Source organism: Bufo bufo, chromosome 4 (genome assembly GCF_905171765.1).
Source record: "Bufo bufo chromosome 4, aBufBuf1.1, whole genome shotgun sequence".
In the NCBI taxonomy this organism is placed as follows: Eukaryota; Metazoa; Chordata; class Amphibia; order Anura; family Bufonidae; genus Bufo; species Bufo bufo.
This window is the reverse complement of record NC_053392.1, coordinates 119,830,975-119,854,065: the sequence shown is the minus strand read 5'-3', so window position 1 is coordinate 119,854,065 and position 23,091 is coordinate 119,830,975. Positions and strand designations below refer to the sequence as shown.

Here is a 23,091-nt window from a genome sequence, read left to right as displayed (position 1 = left end):
AGTACAGCCTGAAGATCTAATCCCCCTGGGGCAATTTCTCAAAACACTAGTGCCATAAATAGCCAAGGCAATCCTCCACCCATAGCATCTTCATCATCATGTACCCATCAGCGCCCCCTGGTGGCCGGTGTGATGCTGGGGAAGAGCACTAGCCTCGCTTCACGATGACGCGCCCAGGCGGGGCGCGCACTGCTTCATTCTACCAAGCTCGTCCCCCGCTCCCGCTAAGGCAGGCTAGGCGCGAGTCCCGTTATGCAGCAATAGCGCTGATTGGACCGGATCTTTTAACCGCGCCCTCCTGCGCAGGGCTTCCCTCCACTAGTCTGTAAAGCCACGCCCGCCCCCGAGCGCCGTTGGTTGTCCGAAACCTTCGACCCCGCCCCTATTTCTCCTAACGGTTCTCTGATTTGCTGCGCGCTGACACGCCCCTTGTCTGCCGTGCCGGGAATTGAGTGTCGGTGCCGCAGCGGTCTCAGATTGGAGAGTGCCGGCCGGGACGTAGTGGTCCAGGCTGCGAGTTCACGTTATCCATGCATCGCAGCTCCGGGAGTCATTGCGTCACAAGACCGCCGCCATCTCCAGCATCATCATGGCCAGGAGGAGAACAAGAAGTGGGGGAGCAGGCCCACGTCTGATTGGAAGCATGTTTATCTACAACCCGAGAAGTGGGAGGATCCTGGGCCGCACAGCCAGCAGCTGGGGGTAAGCGCAGCAGCCGTCGATTCACCCGTGGTTCTGACTGTGCGGCACTGCCCTGATTGATTCTATGGGCTGTATGATTTACTGTTTGCTGCAGTGAGTCGGTGCATGCTGGGTCGTCACTCTGCTGCTCCTGCCCTGCATGTCCCACACCTGTCACGGTGACAGCTCAGACTGCCAGCCTGACACAGAGCCATCCAGTGGTTCCGGTACCGAGACCCTCGGAAGGCTCACTATACTTGCAGAAGTTAGGATGGGGTACTGATGCAGTATTTAGGGGGATGTCTCCTTAGGGAGTCTATTCTGACGTTGGTTGCATCCTGATGAATTAAAAGTTGGATGTTCGAGGATTTTCCATACAGGCTCAAGGCAGGGATCATCCTGTTATCTGATAATGGATGTGCCTATAGATCTAGTTGGCTGCCGGATCCTATAGGATGGAGAATTGTAGGGGGGCAATGATAACATCTCCAGAAACTGCTGACCCCTGCGGACAAGGGGGAGTATGCCACCGAGTCTTATCTGGTGGTGGCCCTTACCAGTGATGGAAGATGTCCGACTGGGGACAGCAGGTGGTGTATTGCGTATAAGCTCATATATGGCGGTGGTCAGTTGGCGCCATGGTTGGCAGACGGCGTCGGGAAGTGACAAGGGCGTCCTGATAATGTAAGGGTGGGTTTGGCGACGTCCTTTTAGTACAGGAGGGGTTTTCATTTTTTGGGTTCTTTGCAGCGAGTGACACCAGATGGATGACTTATACATGGTTGGCGCTTACGTAATGGCGGTGCGTATAGGCATCCTTGAGCCTTCAGACCATCATCATCCTGATATAGCAGAACACCTGCCATTAACCGTTCATTGCTTGAGGTTAAATCATAATGGCAATGGCAGGGGAAGTCTCTGTATCGGTGGTGTGACACATTTCGTGGTGGATGGGAGGAGGTGGGGGGCGCCTCTGAAGTCAGCCGCATTGGATGCTAAAAATAGAGCTGTGTGTGACTGTGGATGGGAGACGGCAAGGGGGGCTGCCATCTTATTCTACATGGGCAGAGAACACCCCCCATGTCCTCGCTCTTTCCTTCGTAACCCTTCTCCACTTGTTAGAAGGAGAGGTGGGTTGGCGGTAGGTTGAAGACATTCGATGAGGAGCCTTGCAGCTCCTTGATGTTGTTTTTTTTCTTTACCGTCTTGGTTTTCTCCCCATCTTCTTGTCTGAATGAAGCTCTCAGTCTCTGGAAGGGGATGGGGGGATGGTCTGTCATAGTCAAAACTGCAGATCTGCCTGAAGACCACAATTAACCCCTTGTCATCCTGACGGGATAATGAGGATAGAATCCTTGGATTCCTGTCACGGTCCTAGGGCTGATACTGAGGGACACTTGGTCCATTGGTGACTAGTTCAGGTTTTGTCCTACGTTCTCGTTACTAATTATACTAGAAAATACGTCACATAAATAATACTTCAACCATGACCGGCGTCTTCACAGTGGAAGAATTCGGAACGCTAGTTGGATCTGGCACCGATTGACAGATGTGTGGCCAGATTTAATGGGTCATTAGCGGAATAGTCCCCCGTGGACAGTCCCTCCGATACTAGGACACTAACAATGATGGACAGAAGTTGAGATGTTCTCCTACATGAGACCAGGGCTCAGGATACAGGTTATTGGCGCTAGTTTAGGGCCCTTGTGGGCATAGACATGAGGTGGACATTTGGTGGTCCACCAGTATTATACACACATATATTGTATATCACTTCTCCAGCAGATTGTCAGCAGTAGATTTTAATATTTTTTTCCAACTTCTAGCATATTTTTATTTGCACATCATTATGTTGCAGTTTTTGCAAAATCGCAGCAAAAATGACACCGCAGCATACGTTAAATGCACACATAAAGCTCCCGTTTACCAGACTGGTATACGTCAGAGTCACGTTTTTTTTAATTTTTACTGAATGGAGTATCAGGACAGACTGCGTTCATGCTGTAAAAAAACTAAAACCATATCTGTTAAATGTGACCAATACCGTAGTACTGCGTGGATGATGGACGTCACTGTTACGCATTGGTCACAACCTCTGTTTAACGGATACGTTGGGAGTTTTTCCTGGTGTGTGAGTTTTTAACGGGGGTCAATGACGCTGTGCGAGAAGACCCTTAATGTAAAAATGTATGTATTTTTAGCGTTGTGCTAGGCGTTGGTAGATGAGCCCCTGTGTGCACCCAGGACTACCCCTCACTTGGGGGAGGAGCGACGGGTTCCGTTTTTTTCCTCACTGTAGGCCCCTCCATTCATTAGCCTGGTTGTTGCAGGAGCAGCAATCTCCAGCCTACAGGCATCGTAAAGGGGGCGACTCTGGTATCACTTGCAGGCGGTGCTGCTATCTGATCATGGGATGTATGCACTGTGCGCTGGAACCATGCCAGGCAGTAATTGTAGGAGTCCATTCATCTGTTCTGACCTTTTGTAGCTTTAAAGAACACCTCGCCCCTCTCCGGACATGTCTGCTGTGGTAACTACTTGTATCCCCCATGTAATAACAGTTCTGGAGCATCTATTCTTGTGGCTCTGTGTTGTGCCATTCCTGTATTATTTCTACTAGAAGTTATGAATGAACTGCCAGCAATGAAGGTCCATATGAGTATTACCAGTTAGTGCTGTCGATGTCAGACTGTGCAGGGACACCCCCCCCTAACTGGTAACACCCCTCTGGACCTTTATTGTAAACTGCTAGCAATTCATTCATAACCTTCTAGCAGGAATAATAAAGGAATGGCACAACATAGTCCTAAGAATAGATGCTCCAGAATAGGGAATATAAGTAGTTACTAAAACAGACATGTCAGGAGAGACGACAGGTCCTTTTTCAGGCTACATTCACACGACTGGAAATAAGGCCTCTTTCACACGAACGTGTGCACTCCGTGGCCGTATTGCGGACCGCATTTGCGGATCCGCAATACACGGGCGCCATTCCGTGGGCATTCCGCATCACAGATGCGGACCCATTCACTTGAATGGGTCCGCAAATCCGGAGATACGGAACGGAACCCTACGGGAGCACTACGGAGTACTTTCGTGGGGTTTCATCCCGTACTTCCGTTCCGCAAAAAGATTGAACAACATGTCCTATCTTTTTGCGGAACGGCCAGATCGCGGACCCATTAAAGTAAATGGATCCGCCATCCGTTGCGGCTGCCCCACGGACGGCGTTTGTGCATTGCGGCCCGTTCGTGTGCAAGAGGCCTAAAATGGTCATTAAAAACAGCCCAACATGTCAAATTTTTTGACGTCCATTATTCACTGCCTATAAGAAAAATAAAATAAAATGGGCGTATGAATAGAACCATTAAAAAGTCCATCACCACAGCCATTTGTGGTGAATGTACTCGTCGGTGGTGTGGGAGGCCGCTTTCAGTTTGGGATTGATTGGATTTGAAGGTTATGACGAAGCTGAAGCATCACTGAATAATAATGTTAAGTAACTTGCATAGAGAGCCCGTGGTGGTGCACACGATGGAGGAGAAAAATCGAGTCGTTGCCCATAGCAACCAGTCAGATGTCAGCTGTCATTTTCAATGGCCTTGTGGAAAAATGCAGATACTGGTTGCTAGGGGCAACATCACTTTCCCTTTGCTCTACTTTTGATAAATGACCCTTCAAAGCTGAGCAGCTGCTAAAGTAGTGATAGACTCCTATGGAGGACACACCGGCCTCAGCCTATCCCCCGAAGTCTCAGTTATTACACGCCTCTTAATAATTGTGGCACGTTTGTGGCAGTCCGTGCTCCAGAGCTGAAATCTGCACCAGCAGGCAAACAGGTGTTGATTTCAGGTATAATCTATGGCAGCTTTTTGGCGTAGATGATAATAAATGTGCTGACCACGCACCACCTGCTCTGCCCACTTTTTTTTTGACCATTTACTTGATGCACGTTTTGTGGTGTACAGGGGTAGTACAGGCCCCCATAGCCTGTATTCTGGGAACAGATGCTATATGCAGGCTGTGGCGAAATTAAACGTTGGGTTTCACGGGACGCGGTGTTCGTGGTCCATTGCAGAACTGCAGTCTGTAATATTATGTGCCCTCTCATTAGTCCATAGCTTTCCAGCCAAACAAGATGGCAGTGCCAAGCAGCAAAGTTACTGCTCATTTATTCCTGGTGCCCGTCTGCTTCCCTAGTACAGAAGTTGCTTTGTAAGCGAGGTAATACTTTATAATGGTGGGGGAATGGTGCCATATTCAACAATAACCTTAAAGTCATATACCCTTACCAACATAAGGCTGTAATAATAAATAATAAAAACACAGGAACTTCAAATGGATGAAAAGGCCGCGGTCTTTATTAAATTATTGGGGGTTACATAACTCAACCATTTTAAAACCAGTATAAAACCATATTAATAAAATTAAAGTCCATTTACTGAATTAATTTAAATCCACCCAGAATTCTGAGCGACTAACCCCCCCTTTAAAGAAACAAAGACCGCGACAATAATCAAGGGAGGGCGGGCGGGACAAGCCTCTTCACTGTTCTTGACACGGCGACTGATCTTCACAGGTACGACACCTTCTTAAATAGGTAGAATTCCCGCCGAACCGCTCCACAAACCAATCCAGGACCTAGATAAAAATAGAACAAGGCCCAGCAACCGGACAGCAACTGATTTAACCAATAGTAAACACTGACCCTTCAGCCACACTGACCAATCCAGAAGCTGCCCGGTATCCAGCTGGCTTACTTCACCTGAGGGAAATAAACAGAAACACAAGGGAACAGACAAGGGGAGAAAAGGCAGAAAACCCAGTCCATAGCAACCTATGTTTCAATGGCACCATGAGGTGCAAAGCCTATTCAGGCCAAGCCCCTATCATTACCGTTTCTTATAATGGGTTTTGCCCAGTAGTCCATTTTGTGGCCTAAATGAATGACTATATATATATTATTTAGTCGATCTTGTGAGGGCTTTATCTGCCTTACCTCAGAATTTGGCTGCTCATAAAATGGATGACATGGCTGAGGTATATATAGTAATGTACTGATAGACGTTGTACAGTCATGTAGTCGCTTCGGCTATGAACTCTATGCCGTCCTGGACTGGCTTCGCAATCAATGGAGCGACGAAGATTTTTCTAGCACAGCCTACAAAATGGCTTCCTATGCCGTGGACAGGTGCCTTATAGATATGACGCACGGTATTCGCTTTGGTCGGCTTTTTATTACATCATTTAGTTGAATATCCACAGGAGATTGAAAGGGTTAAAATGTTTTGTCCTGGAAGAGTTGTGACCCTGGGACGTCTCCTCCAGGTAAGACGTCAAAGTCTAACCTTATACTGGAAGACGCTTGGCGATTTATTTTAGTGCCTGAGTGCAAGAAGATACAAATGTGCCCGCATTGTCATCCCCCTCCTTGTAAATGTCACCGCTGCCAGCCATTCTGCCGCTATGTAAGTGTCCCTGTGGTACTTGGACATGTTAAACAGAGATGCCCATCTATAATAGGGGGGGGACCCCCACTTCTCGGGGACGCTCAATCCTCGGATCACATTGCAGCTTTAAGATCTGTCCTCCTTTTCTAAGACTTCCAGGCCGCTCTTGTCATGTGCCGCCTCCCCACAATTGAAATGGAAATAAGACCCTGGTGATGCCGCTGACTGAGAGAGGAAGGGAAATTTCCACTCCCGCTGCTGCTGCCGTCTTGTGATTTCAGAACCCAATCAGCACTTTTTTTTTCTTGCCTTTTCTCTTCCTCCCCCTTTTTATTCATTCTGTGCGTAGGTCGAATGAATAGGTGAGTGTCACAGTAACCGTTACTGCATCCGCATGAATTCGCCGGCTCTTTTCTTCGCTGTTCTGCAGATTTTCGGGGTTAATCTGCTGTTTGCCAGGTGCCGCCGGGTCCTTTGCTCTCTTTATGACTGCTGAGATTTAAATATTTATATTTATATATCATTTATATAGAGCTAGCATATTCAGCAGCAGCCTACAGTCCGAGGAACATCACTATATAATGAGACAAAAGCAGCGCCAATCCTAAGCTTACGAGCTACGGTTTTTTAAGTTTTTTTTTATTACATCATTTTTGCTGGGTTCCTATGTACAGAGCTAGCTCTGAACAATGGCAGTCAAGACCTGGCATCGTCCAGTGGTCTGCCCCCATATTCCCCATCAAGCGTGTGTACTATGGTGCACGTTACGAGGCAGGCTTCAGCTTGTGCCCCCTGGGGAGGTGCGCCACTTTTAGATGTGGTTAACGGCGGTTGAGATGTGGTTAACGGCGACATTGGCGCTAATGAGGGTCAATGGTTTTGCAGTTCGACACGCAACGTAAGTCGCGTGAGGCATGCGACACGCTTGGGAATTTCTGTGACTCGGCAGTATTTCTACAGCCAAATCACGGCTCTAAAATAGTCATGCAAGAAGCAAGTCGCATATAATAATTTATTATTTTTTTTAAAAAAAAAAATTGCACTCACACCCTGTGGATTTTGTCTCGGAACTTTCCGCAACTGGAAATCAGTTCCATTAATCTGAATGGGGGGGCAACAGAACTAATTTTAAGTCACGGAAACTTCTGCAACAAAATCCGCAGCATGTGACTGCAAAACCACATCAAATCCGCAACAAAAACTGAGGTTGAAAATTGCAGATTTTGTTGCGGATATGGTGCAGAAACGCACATAGATCCGCACGGAAATTCATGTGATTCTTAGGCTAGGTCTACACAACGACATTTGTCGCACCAATGTCGCGCGACAATTTTTATAATGATAGTCTATGATGTCGCACTGCAACATGCTGCAACTGCGACGGTCCCAAAAAATCCATTGGAGATGGATTTTTCTGCGATTGTTGCGTCGCAAAATAGTTGTCGTCCGACAAATGTTGCAGTGTAGTTGTGCCCTATCTGTCGCGCGACAAATGTCGTCGTGTAGAGCTAGCCTTATGTGCGGCCACCTGCACTAAGGACCCTTTCACACGGGCGAGTATTCCGCGCGGATGCGATGCGTGAGTTGCACCCGCACTGAATACCGACCCATTCATTTCTATAGGGCTGTTCACATGAGCGGTGATTTTCACGCATCACTTGTGCGTTGCGTGAAAATCGCAGCATGTTCTATATTCTGCGTTTTTCAATCAACGCAGGCCCCATAGAAATGAATAGGGTTGCGTGAAAATCGCAAGCATCCGCAAGCAAGTGCGGATGCGGTGCGATTTTCACGCAAGGTTGCTAGGAGACGATCGGGATGGAGACCCGATCATTATTATTTTCCCTTATAACATGGTTATAAGGGAAAATAATAGCATTCTGAATACAGAATGCATAGTAAAACAGCGCTAGAGGGGTTAAATAAAAAAAAATAAAAAATTTAACTCGCCTTAGTCCACTTGATCGCGTACCCGGCATCTCCTTCTGTCTTCATCTGATCTTTGTGCAGCAACAGGACCTGTGGTGACGTCACTTCGGTCATCACATGGTAAAAGATCATGTGATGGATCATGTGATGACCGAAGGGACGTCACCAGAGGTCCTATTGCTGCACAGAGATCAGATGAAGACAGAAGGAGATGAAGTGAGTTAAATTATTATTATTTTTTTTTTAACCCCTCCAGCGATGTTTTACTATGCATTCTGTATTCAGAATGCTATTATTTTCCCTTATAACCATTTCAATGGGGCTGCAAAAGATCCAGACAGCATACACGTGTTCTGTCCATATCCGTATGTCTGTTCCGTGGCCCCGCATAAAAATAGAACACGTCCTATTCTCCATTTTATGGGACAAGGATAGGACAGTTCTATAGAGGGTAGGATGTTCCGTTCTGCAAAATGCGGAAACGCACCTGGCATTCGTGTTTTGCGGATCCGTAATTTGTGGACTGCAAAGATGGCAACGGCTGTGTGCATGAGCCGTTACATGGAGGTTTTTGCATGCGGAAAAATGCGTGTAACCTGAAATGTGTGCTCGTACCCCAAGGCTACCTGCATATGCTGTGGCTTTTCGTAATACAGTTACCAGCAAAGTGAATGAGATTGGGTAAAAACCGCATCAAAATCCGCACAATTTCTGTTGTGAAACCCCGCACCCATGAACAGGTATGCTTAAGGGTTTGTTCAGACAGACATCCTCAGTGCGGGTTTCAGCGCGGATACGGTGTGGAAAATTGGGCCAAAGCTGAAACTGACTCCCATTGTTTTCAAAGGAGTGCCACACCGCAGTTCATGCGGCCAAGGGTTTATGCCGCAGGGTTTTCAAGACCGCTCCAAGAATGTACAGGTCCATTCTTGACGCAGTTGCTATGCGGACCCCTCACAGCGGTGCAGCGGGAGCTTGATGTAGCCCCATTCAGTGGGATTCAATGGGATAGGCGGAGGATTTGGTCACGGACAGAATCCTCTGTCTAAACATACCCAAGCTGTGTGTGAAAACTGCATGTGGTTTAGCAATGCGGTAACTGACCAGGAGTAAGGCCCCTTTCACACGAGCGAGTATTCCGCGCGGATGCGATGCGGGAGGTGAACGCATTGCACCCGCACTGAATACCGACCCATTCATTTCTATGGGGCTGTTCACATGAGCGGTGATTTTCACGCATCACTTGTGCGTTGCGTGAAAATCGCAGCATGCTCCTCTTTGTGCGTTTTTCACGCAACGCAGGCCCCATAGAAGTGAATGGGGTTGCGTGAAAATCGCAAGCATCCGCGATCCGCGGATGCGGTGCGATTTTCACGCACGGTTGCTAGGAGACGATCGGGATGGAGACCCGATCATTATTATTTTCCCTTATAACATGGTTATAAGGGAAAATAATACAATCTACAGAACACTGATCCCAAGCCCGAACTTCTGTGTAGAAGTTCGGGTTTGGGTACCAAACATGCGCGATTTTTCTCACGCGAGTGCAAAACGCATTACAATGTTTTGCACTCGCGTGGAAAAATCGCGGGTGTTCCTGTAACGCACCCGCACATTTTCCCGCAACGCCCGTGTGAAAGAGGCCTTAAACATGTCGAATGTTTCACCTGTGAAAACCGCTTGTGGTACTCAAGCGTCAGCTGCAGTCCGCATGATGGCATATGGTGTACGTCATCATGTCACATTGCGTCACCCGTCATTTATGCATTCTCACAATGCACATTACTTAAAAAAAGTAAGACCCTAAAGTGAAATGGAACAGCTAGGGTGCGTTCACACGTGGTGGATATGCCGCGGATGATTGTGCAGTGATCCGCTGTGTCGTGCGGTACCGGCAAAGCGGATGAGACTTGCGGTGCGGATAAGGGAGGGTTCACATCTCCGTTTCATTTTCTGTTCTTCTGATCCGTCAGAGGAACAGAAAAAACCCCAAACCTGATCTTGTTGCACATTTGGCATCTATTCGATCCATTTCCATTTGAGATACAATATTTTTTTTTTTAGACAAGGGAAAAAAAAAGGGTCTGCAGTACCAACCCCCACCCCCCACCGTAAAAAAAAAAAGAGATCTCATCTCAGGTGGAAATGGCTCATTATTATTATTTTTTCATCTGATGGGTTAGAAGAGCGGAAAATGAAAGGGAGATGTGAACACCCCCTTATCTGCAGCATGTCCATCTATGCCACAGATTTAACCCTTTGCAATGGAGTGTCTACAGCCATTTCCGTGGCAAAAACTACAAGTAATACATGCATTCTTTGCTGCTAGATCCGTAGCATCCTTTAGTGGTAAAATAAAAAAAAAACAGAGCAAATGTGTGTGGGAAGGAAGCCTTATATATTATGCCAGTTTTAACCATGTGTCCGTGAAGATGTCTGGGAAGGGTTAATAGTTAGTCCGTGTGTATGTTTTTTCTTTCTGTGTTCTCTGTATGTCACGTGCACTGCTAGGCTGAAAAGGGATTTCCAGAGTATCTCCTAGCAGTGGTCAGTGGAAAAACCACCAAGAGAACTCGGATGCCATTCATGTTTGGTCTGTGGTTTTCACTGACCCATAGGGGCACATTGAATGAGGGATTTGCAACTATTTTAGGCCTAAAATAGTCCCCTTTTCTTGCGCCGTGTCCACCATGAATATTTGCGCCATGAAAAGTACAAAAAATGTTAGCAAAAAAAAAGTATGCCAGCCAGGGGCTGCCATCGTTTTTACTCGGACTGCCACAGACATGCTTCATTTATGATGGCAGCGCAGAGGGGGGAAATAAGACCAGCATAAAAAGACAGTCTTAGTAAATGAGCCCCATAGACTTTAGTTAGTTAGGCCTCTTTCACACGAGCGTGACGGATAGGCTCCGGATGCGTTCAGCGAAACTCGGACCATTTTGCAAGCAAGTTCAGTCAGTTTTGTCTGCGATTGCGTTCGGTTTTTTCCGCGCGGGTGCAATGCGTTTTGATGCGTTTTTCACGCGCGTGATAAAAACGGAAGGTTTACAAACAACATCTCTTAGCAACCATCAGTGGAAAACGCACTGCATCCGAACTCCTGGATGCAATGCGTTTTTCACTGAAGCCCCATTCACTTCTATGGGGCCAGGGCTGCGTGAAAAACGCAGAATATAGAACATGCTGCGTTTTTCACGCAACGCAGAACCGATGCGTAAAAAAAAAAATGGCTCATGTACACAGACCCATTAAAATGAATGGGTCAGGATCCAGTGCGGGTGCTATGCGTTCATGTCACACATTGCACCCGCTTGGAAAACTCGCTCGTGTGAAAGGGGCCTTAGTCTCACAGTCGGTGGAAAAACAAAGACTTGGACAATGCATGCATGCACTGTGTACGATTTAAGGCTGTTTCACAGGAGCGAGTCCATTGCGGGAATCGCGCTCCGTGTGTGAGTGTGATCCTCTGCTCTGGACTTGCAGGAGCGCACGGCATTAGGCCTCATGCGCGCGACAGTATTTTTTTGCGGTCCGCAAAAAGCTGTTCCGTTGTTCCGTGATCCGTTTCCGTGTGTCTTCCTTGATTTTTGGAGGATCACCAGACATAAAAAAGTGAAAAAAAAATCAAAGTCAAGTTTGCCTTGCAAATGATAGGAAAAAAACGGACGCGGATGACAATCTTGTGTGCCTCCGTGTTTTTTCACAGACCCATTGACTTGAATAGGAAAAAAATAGGACAGGTCCTATTTTTTTGACGGACTGGAAACACGGATCACAGATGCGGATGACAAACGGTGCATTATCCGAGTTTTCAACCGACCCATTGAAAGTCAATGGGTCCGCAGAAAATCACAAAAAATGGAACAACGGACACGGAACACAACAACGGTCGCGTGCATGAGGCCTTATACTGATTTATAATGCTATGTGCCTCTGCTTGACCTTATTTCTACAGAATCATAGTGACAGCTTGGGTGTGTGTCTACATACTTCTCTCCCTGCACGACATCTGTGTGATCAGTGCTGGCAGGAAACAAGCATGAAGGATCGTTAAGTGCATAGAGGGGACTGTTAGGCCCCTTTCACACGGGGCGAGTATTCCGCGCGGATGCGATGCGTGAGTTGAACGCATTGTACCCGCACTGAATCCGGACCCATTCATTTCTATGGGGCTGTGCACACGAGCGGTGATTTTCACGCATCACTTGTGCGTTGCGTGAAAAATTGCAGCATGCTCCTCTTTGTGTGTTTTTCACGTAACGCAGGCCCCATAGAAATGAATGGGGTTGCGTGAAAATCGCAAGCATCCGCAAGCAAGTGCGGATGCGGTGCGATTTTCACGCACGGTTGCTAGGAGACGATCGGGATGGGGACCCGATCTTTATTATTTCCCCTTATAACATGGTTATAAGGGAAAATAATAGCATTCTGAATACAGAATGCATAGTAAAATGGTGCTGGAGGGGTTAAAAAATAATTTTTTATTTTTTTTTACTTAATCCACTTGTTCGCGCAGCCGGCATCTCTTCTGTCTTTAACTGTGAGCAATAGGACCTTTGATGACGTCACTGCGTTCATCACATGGTCCATCACATGATCCATCACCATGGTGATAGATCATGTGATGGACCATGTGTTGAACGCAGTGACGTCATCAAAGGTCCTATTGCTCACAGTTAAAGACAGAAGAGATGCCGGCTGCGCGAACAAGTGGATTAAGGTGAGTTAAATTATTATTATTTTTTTTTTTAACCCCTCCTGCCCTATTCTACTATGCATTCTGTATTCAGAATGCTATTATTTTCCCTCATAACCATGTTCGAAGGGGAAATAATACAATCTACACAACAACTAACCCAAACCACAGTCGGTTTTTTATCACGCGCGTGCAAAACACATTGCACCCGCGCGATGAAATCTGAACATCGGAACGCAATCGCAGTCAAAACTGACTGCAATTGCGTTCCTACTCGCGCGGGTTTGCCGCAATGCACCGGGACGCATCCGGACCTAATCCGGACACGCTCGTCTGCAAGGGGCCTTAGAAAGACAGCCCTCAACATCTTGAAGGTCTCTATCTTGAAGGTAAAGGAGAAAAACTCTCCAATTAAGGCTACTTTCACACTGTCGTTTCTGGGTCCGCCTGTGAGATCCGTTTCAAGGCTCTCACAAGCGGCCCAAAACGGATCAGTTCAGCCCCAATGCATTCTGAATGGATAAGGATCTGTTCAGAATGCATCAGTTTGGCTCCGTTCCGCCTCCATTCCGCTCTGGAGGCTGCTTGCAGCGTTTTGATGTCCGTCTGACGAAACTGAGCCAAACGGATCCGTCCTGACTTACAATGTAAGTCAATGGGGACAGATCTGTTTTTACTGACACAATATGGTGCAATTGAAAATGTTTCCGCCTCCTATTGACTTTCAATGTAAGTCAAAACGGATCAGTTTGCATGTTCATGGTAATGCAAACAGATCCGTTCTGAACGGATACAAGTGTTTGCATTATAGGTGCGGATCCATCTGTGCAGATACCAGACGGATCCGCACCTAACGCAGGTGTGAAAGTAGCCTTACTCTGCTTCTGAAGGACCTTTGCTGTCACGAGTGGAAGGGGCCAAACCAGAAAGAAGAAAACAAGATAATAGTGTGTGAAAGAGAGATGTGTATGTACAGTGTGTCGGAGGTGTATGTACAGTGTGTCGGAGGTGTATGTACAGTATGTCGGAGGTGTATGTACAGTATGTCGGAGGTGTATGTACAGTATGTCGGATGTGTATGTACAGTATGTCGGATGTGTATGTACAGTATGTCGGATGTGTATGTAGAAGTATGTCGGAGGTGTATGTACAGTGTGTCGGAGGTGTATGTACAGTGTGTCGGAGGTGTATGTACAGTGTGTCGGAGGTGTATGTACAGTATGTCGGATGTGTATGTACAGTATGTCGGATGTGTATGTACAGTATGTCGGATGTGTATGTAGAAGTATGTCAGATGTGTATGTAGAAGTATGTCGGAGGTGTATGTACAGTGTGTCGGAGGTGTATGTACAGTGTGTCGGAGGTGTATGTACAGTATGTCAGAGGTGTATGTACAGTATGTCAGATGTGTATGTACAGTATGTCGGATGTGTATGTACAGTATGTCGGATGTGTATGTACAGTATGTCGGATGTGTATGTAGAAGTATGTCGGATGTGTATGTACAGTATGTCAGATGTGTATGTAGAAGTATGTCGGATGTGTATGTACAGTATGTCGGATGTGTATGTACAGTATGTCAGATGTGTATGTACAGTATGTCAGATGTGTATGTAGAAGTATGTCGGATGTGTATGTACAGTATGTCAGATGTGTATGTACAGTATGTCAGATGTGTATGTAGAAGTATGTCGGATGTGTATGTAGAAGTATGTCGGATGTGTATAAATAGTATGTCGGAGGTGTATGTACAGTATGTCGGATGTGTATGTACAGTGTGTCGGAGGTGTATGTACAGTGTGTCGGAGGTGTATGTACAGTGTGTCGGAGGTGTATGTACAGTATGTCGGAGGTGTATGTACAGTATGTCGGAGGTGTATGTACAGTATGTCGGAGGTGTATGTACAGTGTGTCGGAGGTGTATGTACAGTATGTCGGAGGTGTATGTACAGTGTGTCGGATGTGTATGTACAGTGTGTCGGATGTGTATGTACAGTGTGTCGGAGGTGTATGTACAGTATGTCGGAGGTGTATGTACAGTATGTCGGAGGTGTATGTACAGTATGTCGGAGGTGTATGTACAGTGTGTCGGAGGTGTATGTACAGTGTGTCGGAGGTGTATGTACAGTGTGTCGGAGGTGTATGTACAGTGTGTCGGAGGTGTATGTACAGTGTGTCGGAGGTGTATGTACAGTATGTCGGAGGTGTATGTACAGTATGTCGGAGGTGTATGTACAGTATGTCGGAGGTGTATGTACAGTATGTCAGATGTATATGTAGAAGTATTTGTCAGCTGTATACGTAGCAGAGCTGTGTGTGTATATATAATGTGTGTGCTGCGGAGCTGTGTGCGTGTATTTATATAATGTTATCAACATAGAGAGTAAAAAAAAAAACATCCCCAAAAAATGTAGAATCTAGCAGAACAGGCATGGCAGGACACCGCAGAGTAAACGCAGGAGACTCATGTACTTGGATAGGTACATTTAATGAGGTGACCACATGCACCATTGCTGGTTGTTTCAGTGGCCATACACTAAGGGCGCATTCACACTGTGTTTTGCGGTCCACAAATTGCGGATCTGCAAAACACGGATGCCGTCCATGTGCTTCCCGCAACTTACGGTACGGGCAGCCCATTATAGAAATGCCTATTTTTGCGGAGAGGCAGAACAGAAGATCTTTTGCGGCCCCATTGAAATGAATGGGTTTGCCCTTATTCTGCAATTCTGCAAAATTGCGGAACAGATGCAGACTCATTTATGCGGTCGTGTGAATGAGCCCTAAGGGTAGCGAGAGCTGACCAAAACTATTAACCCCCTCTATGCCAGACCCCAAAGTTATTGACATTTAGGCCCCTTTCACACGAGCGTGAAGGATTGGCCCCGGATGCGTTCAGTGTAACCTGCACCATTTTGCAAGCAAGTTCAGTCAGTTTTGTCTGCGATTGCGATCAGTTGTTCCGTTTTTTTCTGTGCAGGTGCAATGCGGTTTTCACGCGCGTGATGAAAAACTGAAGGTTTACTAACAACATCTCTTAGGCCCCTTTCACATGAGCGAGTTTTCCATGCGGGTGCGATGCGTAACATGCTCGTGGGAAAGAGGCCTTAGCAACCAACGCATTGCATCCGCACTTGCCTACGGATGCAATGCGTTTTTCACTTAATTCCCATTTACTTCTATGGGGCCAGTGCTGCGTGAAAAATGCAGAATATACAACATGCTGGGGTTTTTCACGCAAAGCAGAACTGATGCGTGAAAAAATGTCACGTACACAGACCCATTGAAACGAACGGGTCAGGATTTAGTGCAGGTGCTATGCGTTCACGTCACACATTGCACCTGCGCGGGAAAACTCGCTCGTGTGAAAGGGGCCTAACCCCTCCACTTCATTGAACGAACAGGTTGTCTAAACCGGTCTGAAAAATGCAGTATATGGATTGTACCCAGTAGGATGCTGCCTGCTGTATTTCATGTTTGGCCATACCAGTACAGTACTGAAGACTGGTGCGGTGTCCTGGACCTGGCCTTATCCTGCTGACAGTCTTGCAGTTCTGCCCGTGTTGCAGTACAGATCCCGGCTGGCTCCACCACCCAATGTTAACGTGCCGCAGTCATTGGCAGATTGCAGGTGTAGATCCGTGAGCTGCACTGCGCTGTTCTGTGGAGGGGTCTTGGCTCTGGTACCTCACTTGACTTGGCTTCCCTTCCCCTCACTAAAATGGCCTCTATTCATGCAGTATTAATTAGTTGAAGTCGAATTAGAAGATTTTCCTGGTTCCCATGGGGCTGCGAACCGTTCTCATGTGAAGTGAATGTAGGGGTTAATTGTTTTCGACACAACACTCAAGATGTTTTTTTTGTGCAGCTCTTTTTATATCGTATGTGTGTTTGTGTGTATATATAATATAATATATATATATATATATATATATAAAAATATGTGTGTGTGTATATATATATATATATATATATATAAAAAAACAAAAAAAGGGCCACAGCAGCACAAGACCAGCAGAGGTGGGTGCAGGTAATCCTCACTGCCGCAGGCTCACACGGCTATCGTAAGTATAGCACCAAAGGATGAGGCAGCACTCCAAATAAAAGTGAAAAATGGTGGATCTTTATTCCCCTTGCAACGTTTCAACCGCTCAATGCGGTCTTTCTCAAGCATACAATATAGTGTCATAGCAGGGTATATATACCCACAATGCATAGCATAAGATAAAGTGATAATAATCCAATTACAAATAAAAAGTCATATGTGAAATACAATAAACATTTCAAACTTGTGAAAATAATATTCATAGTGATTCGTATACTTCGATACAGCATATAAAAAAAATCAATAACCATACTATAAGCAGAACAGTACATCAATAAGTGATAATCAGACACATTACCATAATGTGATATCACCTGTGTAGAAATAAAAGTGATCAAAATCAATAAAGTTTAAAATCAACTCACGCGGCGGTACAAGGACCTGAGCGCCAGATGTCCGCGTCCTCACAATCAAACTGCGCATGCCCCGGATCCCAGCAACGTCAACCCACACAGACGTAGCCCAGTGACGTCAGCAGACACGTGTCCTTGACCCAAAACCCTTTATGGATCAGTGGTCGTGCCATGAGAATGGCCGGACCACTGCCCCCTGTCCCCCCACCTCATTCATGCTGGTATGGCACATTAGTTGAAGGTGCTCCCTCTTGGTGCCGCTATACATACGCCACGTTCACTCTGATGTGTAAACCTGTATTATAGTCGCCATGTGGGAATATGTATATGCTCCCTTATGCTTGCTTTGTTAATTCAGGATTACTATGCCCCGTATTTCTCTCCTGTCTCCTTTTGTCTGGCTGCGCGGGCCCACTCATTCTAGCATGGGCGTGTCGCTGCCGGCGTTGTTTGGCTGGCGGTTACTGGGGCAACTACGCCGATAATGCCGGCGTCGTTGCCTTGACGACGCTCGCCCTGCACCTCCTGCATGACGCGTCCTGACGCCTCCCCCTGATGGGTCACGTGATAGTTTGGCAGGTCAGGTGCCTGTTCACGTGTCTGCTGACGTCACTGGGCTACGTCTGTGTGGGTTGACGTTGCTGGGATCCGGGGCATGTGCAGTTTGATTGTGAGGACGCGGACATCTGGCGCTCAGGTCCTTGTACCGCAGCGTGTGTTGATTTTAAACTTTATTGATTTTGATCACTTTTATTTCTACACAGGTGATATCACATTATGGTAATGTGTCTGATTATCACTTATTGATGTACTGTTCTGCTTATAGTATGGTTATTGATTTTTCATATGCTGTATCGAAGTATACGAATCACTATGAATATTATTTTCACAAGTTTGAAATGTTTATTGTATTTCACATATGACTTTTTATTTGTAATTGGATTATTATCACTTTATCTTATGCTATGCATTGTGGGTATATATACCCTGCTATGACACTATACACTGCGTGCAGAATTATTAGGCAAATGAGTATTTTGACCACATCATCCTCTTTATGTATGTTGTCTTACTCCAAGCTGTATAGGCTCGAAAGCCTACTACCAATTAAGCATATTAGGTGATGTGCATCTCTGTAATGAGAAGGGGTGTGGTCTAATGACATCAACACCCTATATTAGGTGTGCATAATTATTAGGCAACTTCCTTTCCTTTGGCAAAATGGGTCAAAAGAAGGACTTGACAGGCTCAGAAAAGTCAAAAATAGTGAGATATCTTGCAGAGGGATGCAGCACTCTTAAAATTGCAAAGCTTCTGAAGCGTGATCATCGAACAATCAAGCGTTTCATTCAAAATAGTCAACAGGGTCGCAAGAAGCGTGTGGAAAAACCAAGGCGCAAAATAACTGCCCATGAACTGAGAAAAGTCAAGCGTGCAGCTGCCAAGATGCCACTTGCCACCAGTTTGGCCATATTTCAGAACTGCAACATCACTGGAGTGCCCAAAAGCACAAGGTGTGCAATACTCAGAGACATGGCCAAGGTAAGAAAGGCTGAAAGACGACCACCACTGAACAAGACACACAAGCTGAAACGTCAAGACTGGGCCAGGAAATATCTCAAGACTGATTTTTCTAAGGTTTTATGGACTGATGAAATGAGAGTGAGTCTTGATGGGCCAGATGGATGGGCCCGTGGCTGGATTGGTAAAGGGCAGAGAGCTCCAGTCCGACTCAGACGCCAGCAAGGTGGAGGTGGAGTACTGGTTTGGGCTGGTATCATCAAAGATGAGCTTGTGGGGCCTTTTCGGGTTGAGGATGGAGTCAAGCTCAACTCCCAGTCCTACTGCCAGTTTCTGGAAGACACCTTCTTCAAGCAGTGGTACAGGAAGAAGTCTGCATCCTTCAAGAAAAACATGATTTTCATGCAGGACAATGCTCCATCACACGCGTCCAAGTACTCCACAGCGTGGCTGGCAAGAAAGGGTATAAAAGAAGAAAATCTAATGACATGGCCTCCTTGTTCACCTGATCTGAACCCCATTGAGAACCTGTGGTCCATCATCAAATGTGATATTTACAAGGAGGGAAAACAGTACACCTCTCTGAACAGTGTCTGGGAGGCTGTGGTTGCTGCTGCACGCAATGTTGATGGTGAACAGATCAAAACACTGACAGAATCCATGGATGGCAGGCTTTTGAGTGTCCTTGCAAAGAAAGGTGGCTATATTGGTCACTGATTTGTTTTTGTTTTGTTTTTGAATGTCAGAAATGTATATTTGTGAATGTTGAGATGTTATATTGGTTTCACTGGTAAAAATAAATAATTGAAATGGGTATATATTAGTTTTTTGTTAAGTTGCCTAATAATTATGCACAGTAATAGTCACCTGCACACACAGATATCCCCCTAAAATAGCTAAAACTAAAAAAAAACTAAAAACTACTTCCAAAAATATTCAGCTTTGATATTAATGAGTTTTTTGGGTTCATTGAAAACATGGTTGTTGTTCAATAATAAAATTGATCCTCAAAAATACAACTTGCCTAATAATTCTGCACTCCCTGTATTGTATGCTTGAGAAAGACCGCATTGAGCGGTTGAAACGTTGCAAGGGGAATAAAGATCCACCATTTTTCACTTTTATTTGGAGTGCTGCCTCATCCTTTGATGCTATATATATATATATATATATATATATATATATATATATATAAAATGTATTCATGTTTTTTCAGGTTTTATCTGTCCTTCCTGCTGCTGATCTTGTATTAGGGCTTGTATTACATGCCCCCTGCTTTGTAAGGCTATTTGCTGCTATCTCTCCATCGCCGTCCTCCGCATCGGGTTTCCTCTATGAGCTGTTATCTACTATGCTTTTCCACTAGCCATTGTCAATCATGTGAAATAATCTAGGGCTGTTTTCGCACACTGCAGATTTGGTGTGGTTCTTAAATCTCATCCAGAAAATCGGCAGCATTTAGGCTACATGTGGCTGTACTCTAACTCTAAGGAAATGTAAATCCGGTAGCCTGATCTAACGGGTTGTTCCAGCATAAATGGCGGCCAAAGTCCAGGCAAAACCCGCCATTTATGCTGGAACAGCCTGTCGGATCAGGCTTCTGGATTCACAACGGTACTGTGAACATAGCCTTAGAGTGCAGCCACACGTGGCCTAAATGCTGCCTGGGGATCCAGCAGTACACAGTTATATACGGCAATGCCGGAGACGGTGAGCTCCGGTAGCTTGATCCTCAACCAGGTCAGGCTGTAAACTGTGAACGGGGCCTAAGGGTTTTGTATAATTTCTATTCTATGCATGTGAGGGAAGGTTTTCGCAGCATGTCGCGGCACCAGTCTGCACTCCCGGCTGCGATCACTTGACCGCTGGCCTGGCGGCCCCTCCGGACTAGAAGACAAAGGAGCACGTACGGCCACTCGATCACAGCCAAGATGGTGGAATCGGTGGCGAGATGGAAGGGTAAGTACTGCTGAAACTTTCTCTCTTCCACAGGTTAGCTGATATAAAGGATTTAGATAAAGTCCTGAGAAGCCCTCAGAAACCAAACTGAAGGTGACAGCGGCTTTTGGGAACATGCGGTTTTAAATGGGGATCCTGGATACAGGAACGCCTGGAATGGCTGGTAACAGGGAACAGTGGACAAGATGGCCAACTTAAATCCAGGTTTACCAGTCGGTCAGTTGTTTCGGCGTTGGCAATGTATTGACTCCTGTACTGCATGTTATTTCAGTAGGGGGATGGGAGACAGGTGGCGGCCATACACAGTAAATTACTATTGGGCCCTCGTGTATGGTCAGCTTTGGCTCCACACAAGTATTATTTTAGCTTGATCCAGCAACTGTGATTGTGGAGACATTAAAGGGGTTGTGTCATGAAGACAGCCACTGTTCATGTGTGCTATTAGGACATATGGACACCATAGAGGGCCCCTATATGATTTTGCTTCGTATTAGTGTCTCCTGTGTGGTGGACTTGTGCTGCCTGTCACGGCCTCTGTTGTGTGTGCCGTGACATGGTTGCTGTGCATGCTGTTGCAGCATGCAGATGGCTCCTCCTTTCCCCTGGGTCCATCCCTGTCTGGTGCCGGAGGGGTTAATTATCTGGCTGGTGTGGATTTAGGTGTGTCTTGGGTGTGGCCTCGTGGCTCTTTATATGTTGTGTTGTGAGTCTGAGGTCAGTTGCCCTAGTTAGACATCAATGTCTCCCCTATGTTCCCTATGTATATACCTTCCCTTGTATCTATGTTTGGTGTGGGTTATGTGCGGGGTCTGTTGTATGTCTAGTTGTCGTTACATGTCTGGCATGTGGTGTCTGTCTTCCAGCGTGTTTGCTAGACATTTTCCCCTGTGAGTCACATAACCTCCGGAAGGGTGTGTCAGGGTTCCCCGAAAGGGGGAATCACAAGTCGGTGAGCAGCTCTGCCTGGGGCCACCATGCTTCCTGTCTGTATGGCGGTCCGGTGGTTGTTGTGGCCGTGGCAGGCAAGTGCATGTTGTTTCTGGGCTCTTACCTGCCGATCCAGCTGTTCACTGGCTGTCCCTTTCCGTGTAGCTAGGTCAGTGGAGACTCCTGTTCATCCGTGTCTGGGATGAACAGGTCGTCTCCTGCTCCTAACCTCATTTCAGGGATCTTCAGGGCAACTCAGTGTCTGAGGTTCCTGTGTATGAGCCCAGAAACAGCATGAACGGCAACCGTGTCACGGCGCACACAACTGAGTCCGTGACACTCCCACCCCTCAGTGTATGAGCCAACCTACCATCTGGGTCTGCTCATACGGTTAGGAGTCAGGGCGGCTCTAGGAGGTGACCTGCTCCCTTTTCCTGGTGTTCAGGCTTAGCTGCTTCCCCACTTTCCTACGCTATATGGTGGGGAGTTTTCCCCCACTCCCCATTGTGACAGTATGTCTAGCTAGGAGGCCCTCCCACTGGATAGATGGTATATCCAGGAAAGGAGCAACACTCCAGCTAACACAAAGGCTGGAGGGCCACTGACCTCAGACTCACAATACAACATGTAAAGAGCCACAAGGCCACACCTAAATCCACACCAGCCAGATAATTAACCCCTCTGGCACCAGACAGGGAAGGAGCCACCTATATGCTGCAACAACATGTTGCCGCAGGTAACAGCATGCACGGCAACCGTGTCACGGCGCACACAACGTGACACCGCCCTTGTATTACATGGATGTAGATACTGTGTAATCATACATTTACCCTGCAGCTGTTTGTGTCTTGAATGGGGTTGTCTGAGACAATCCCTTTGAGTGGATTTTTTTCCCTGAGTTATGTGGTAAACCTGGACTTGCTGATCTGAATTATGTGGAAATGGGCTATGAGGTCCACGTCTGTGGCCAACTCATCGGATGTCAAAGGCGTGGCTGCTGCCGGTGATGTACTTTCTGCTGCTGTCCGTAAGCGAGCACTCTGCATACATGTCTCCTCCAGTGCTGCACCACAGCCGAGCGTCCCGGAAGCCATTCTTTTACACCGGACATGCTGTGTTTACCTGACTTAGTGCAGGAACCGTAGCCAAATGAGAGTGTATTCACCGTGCTGTCCTGCGGCTCGTACTGACAGATATTCTTCTGGGAATTAGATTTGCTTCCTGTATTAGGCCGCATTAAAAGCCAAGAAGTCAGAGGTAGACAATGGACATTATCACGTTGCTGCTTCTCATCTTGGAAGACTAGCGGGTGACTAAAGCTGCCATGAGATGTGTCCTCATCCCACCAGAGTGCTAATATTTTTCAGTATTCAGATGATGATGAATCCTTTAAAACAATCATTTATGAAGAGAGCTGTAATTTTGTAATGTATTTATTTTACCTTTATTGCTCCTGTCTGCCGTTTT

The 23,091-nt window shown here is 46.4% G+C and overlaps 1 protein-coding gene across 1 annotated transcript in view; it reads left to right on the top strand.

Annotated features, from left to right (window-relative positions):
• Positions 1-449: 449 nt before the first annotated feature.
• ATP1B3 (ATPase Na+/K+ transporting subunit beta 3) overlaps positions 450-23,091 on the top strand; it is a 63,307-nt gene continuing 40,665 nt past the window's right edge. The window contains exon 1 of the mRNA XM_040427775.1: positions 450-701. Within this exon, the coding sequence (XP_040283709.1) occupies positions 590-701 (112 nt within the window). The 5' untranslated portion in view covers positions 450-589. The remainder of the gene's footprint in view (positions 702-23,091) is intronic.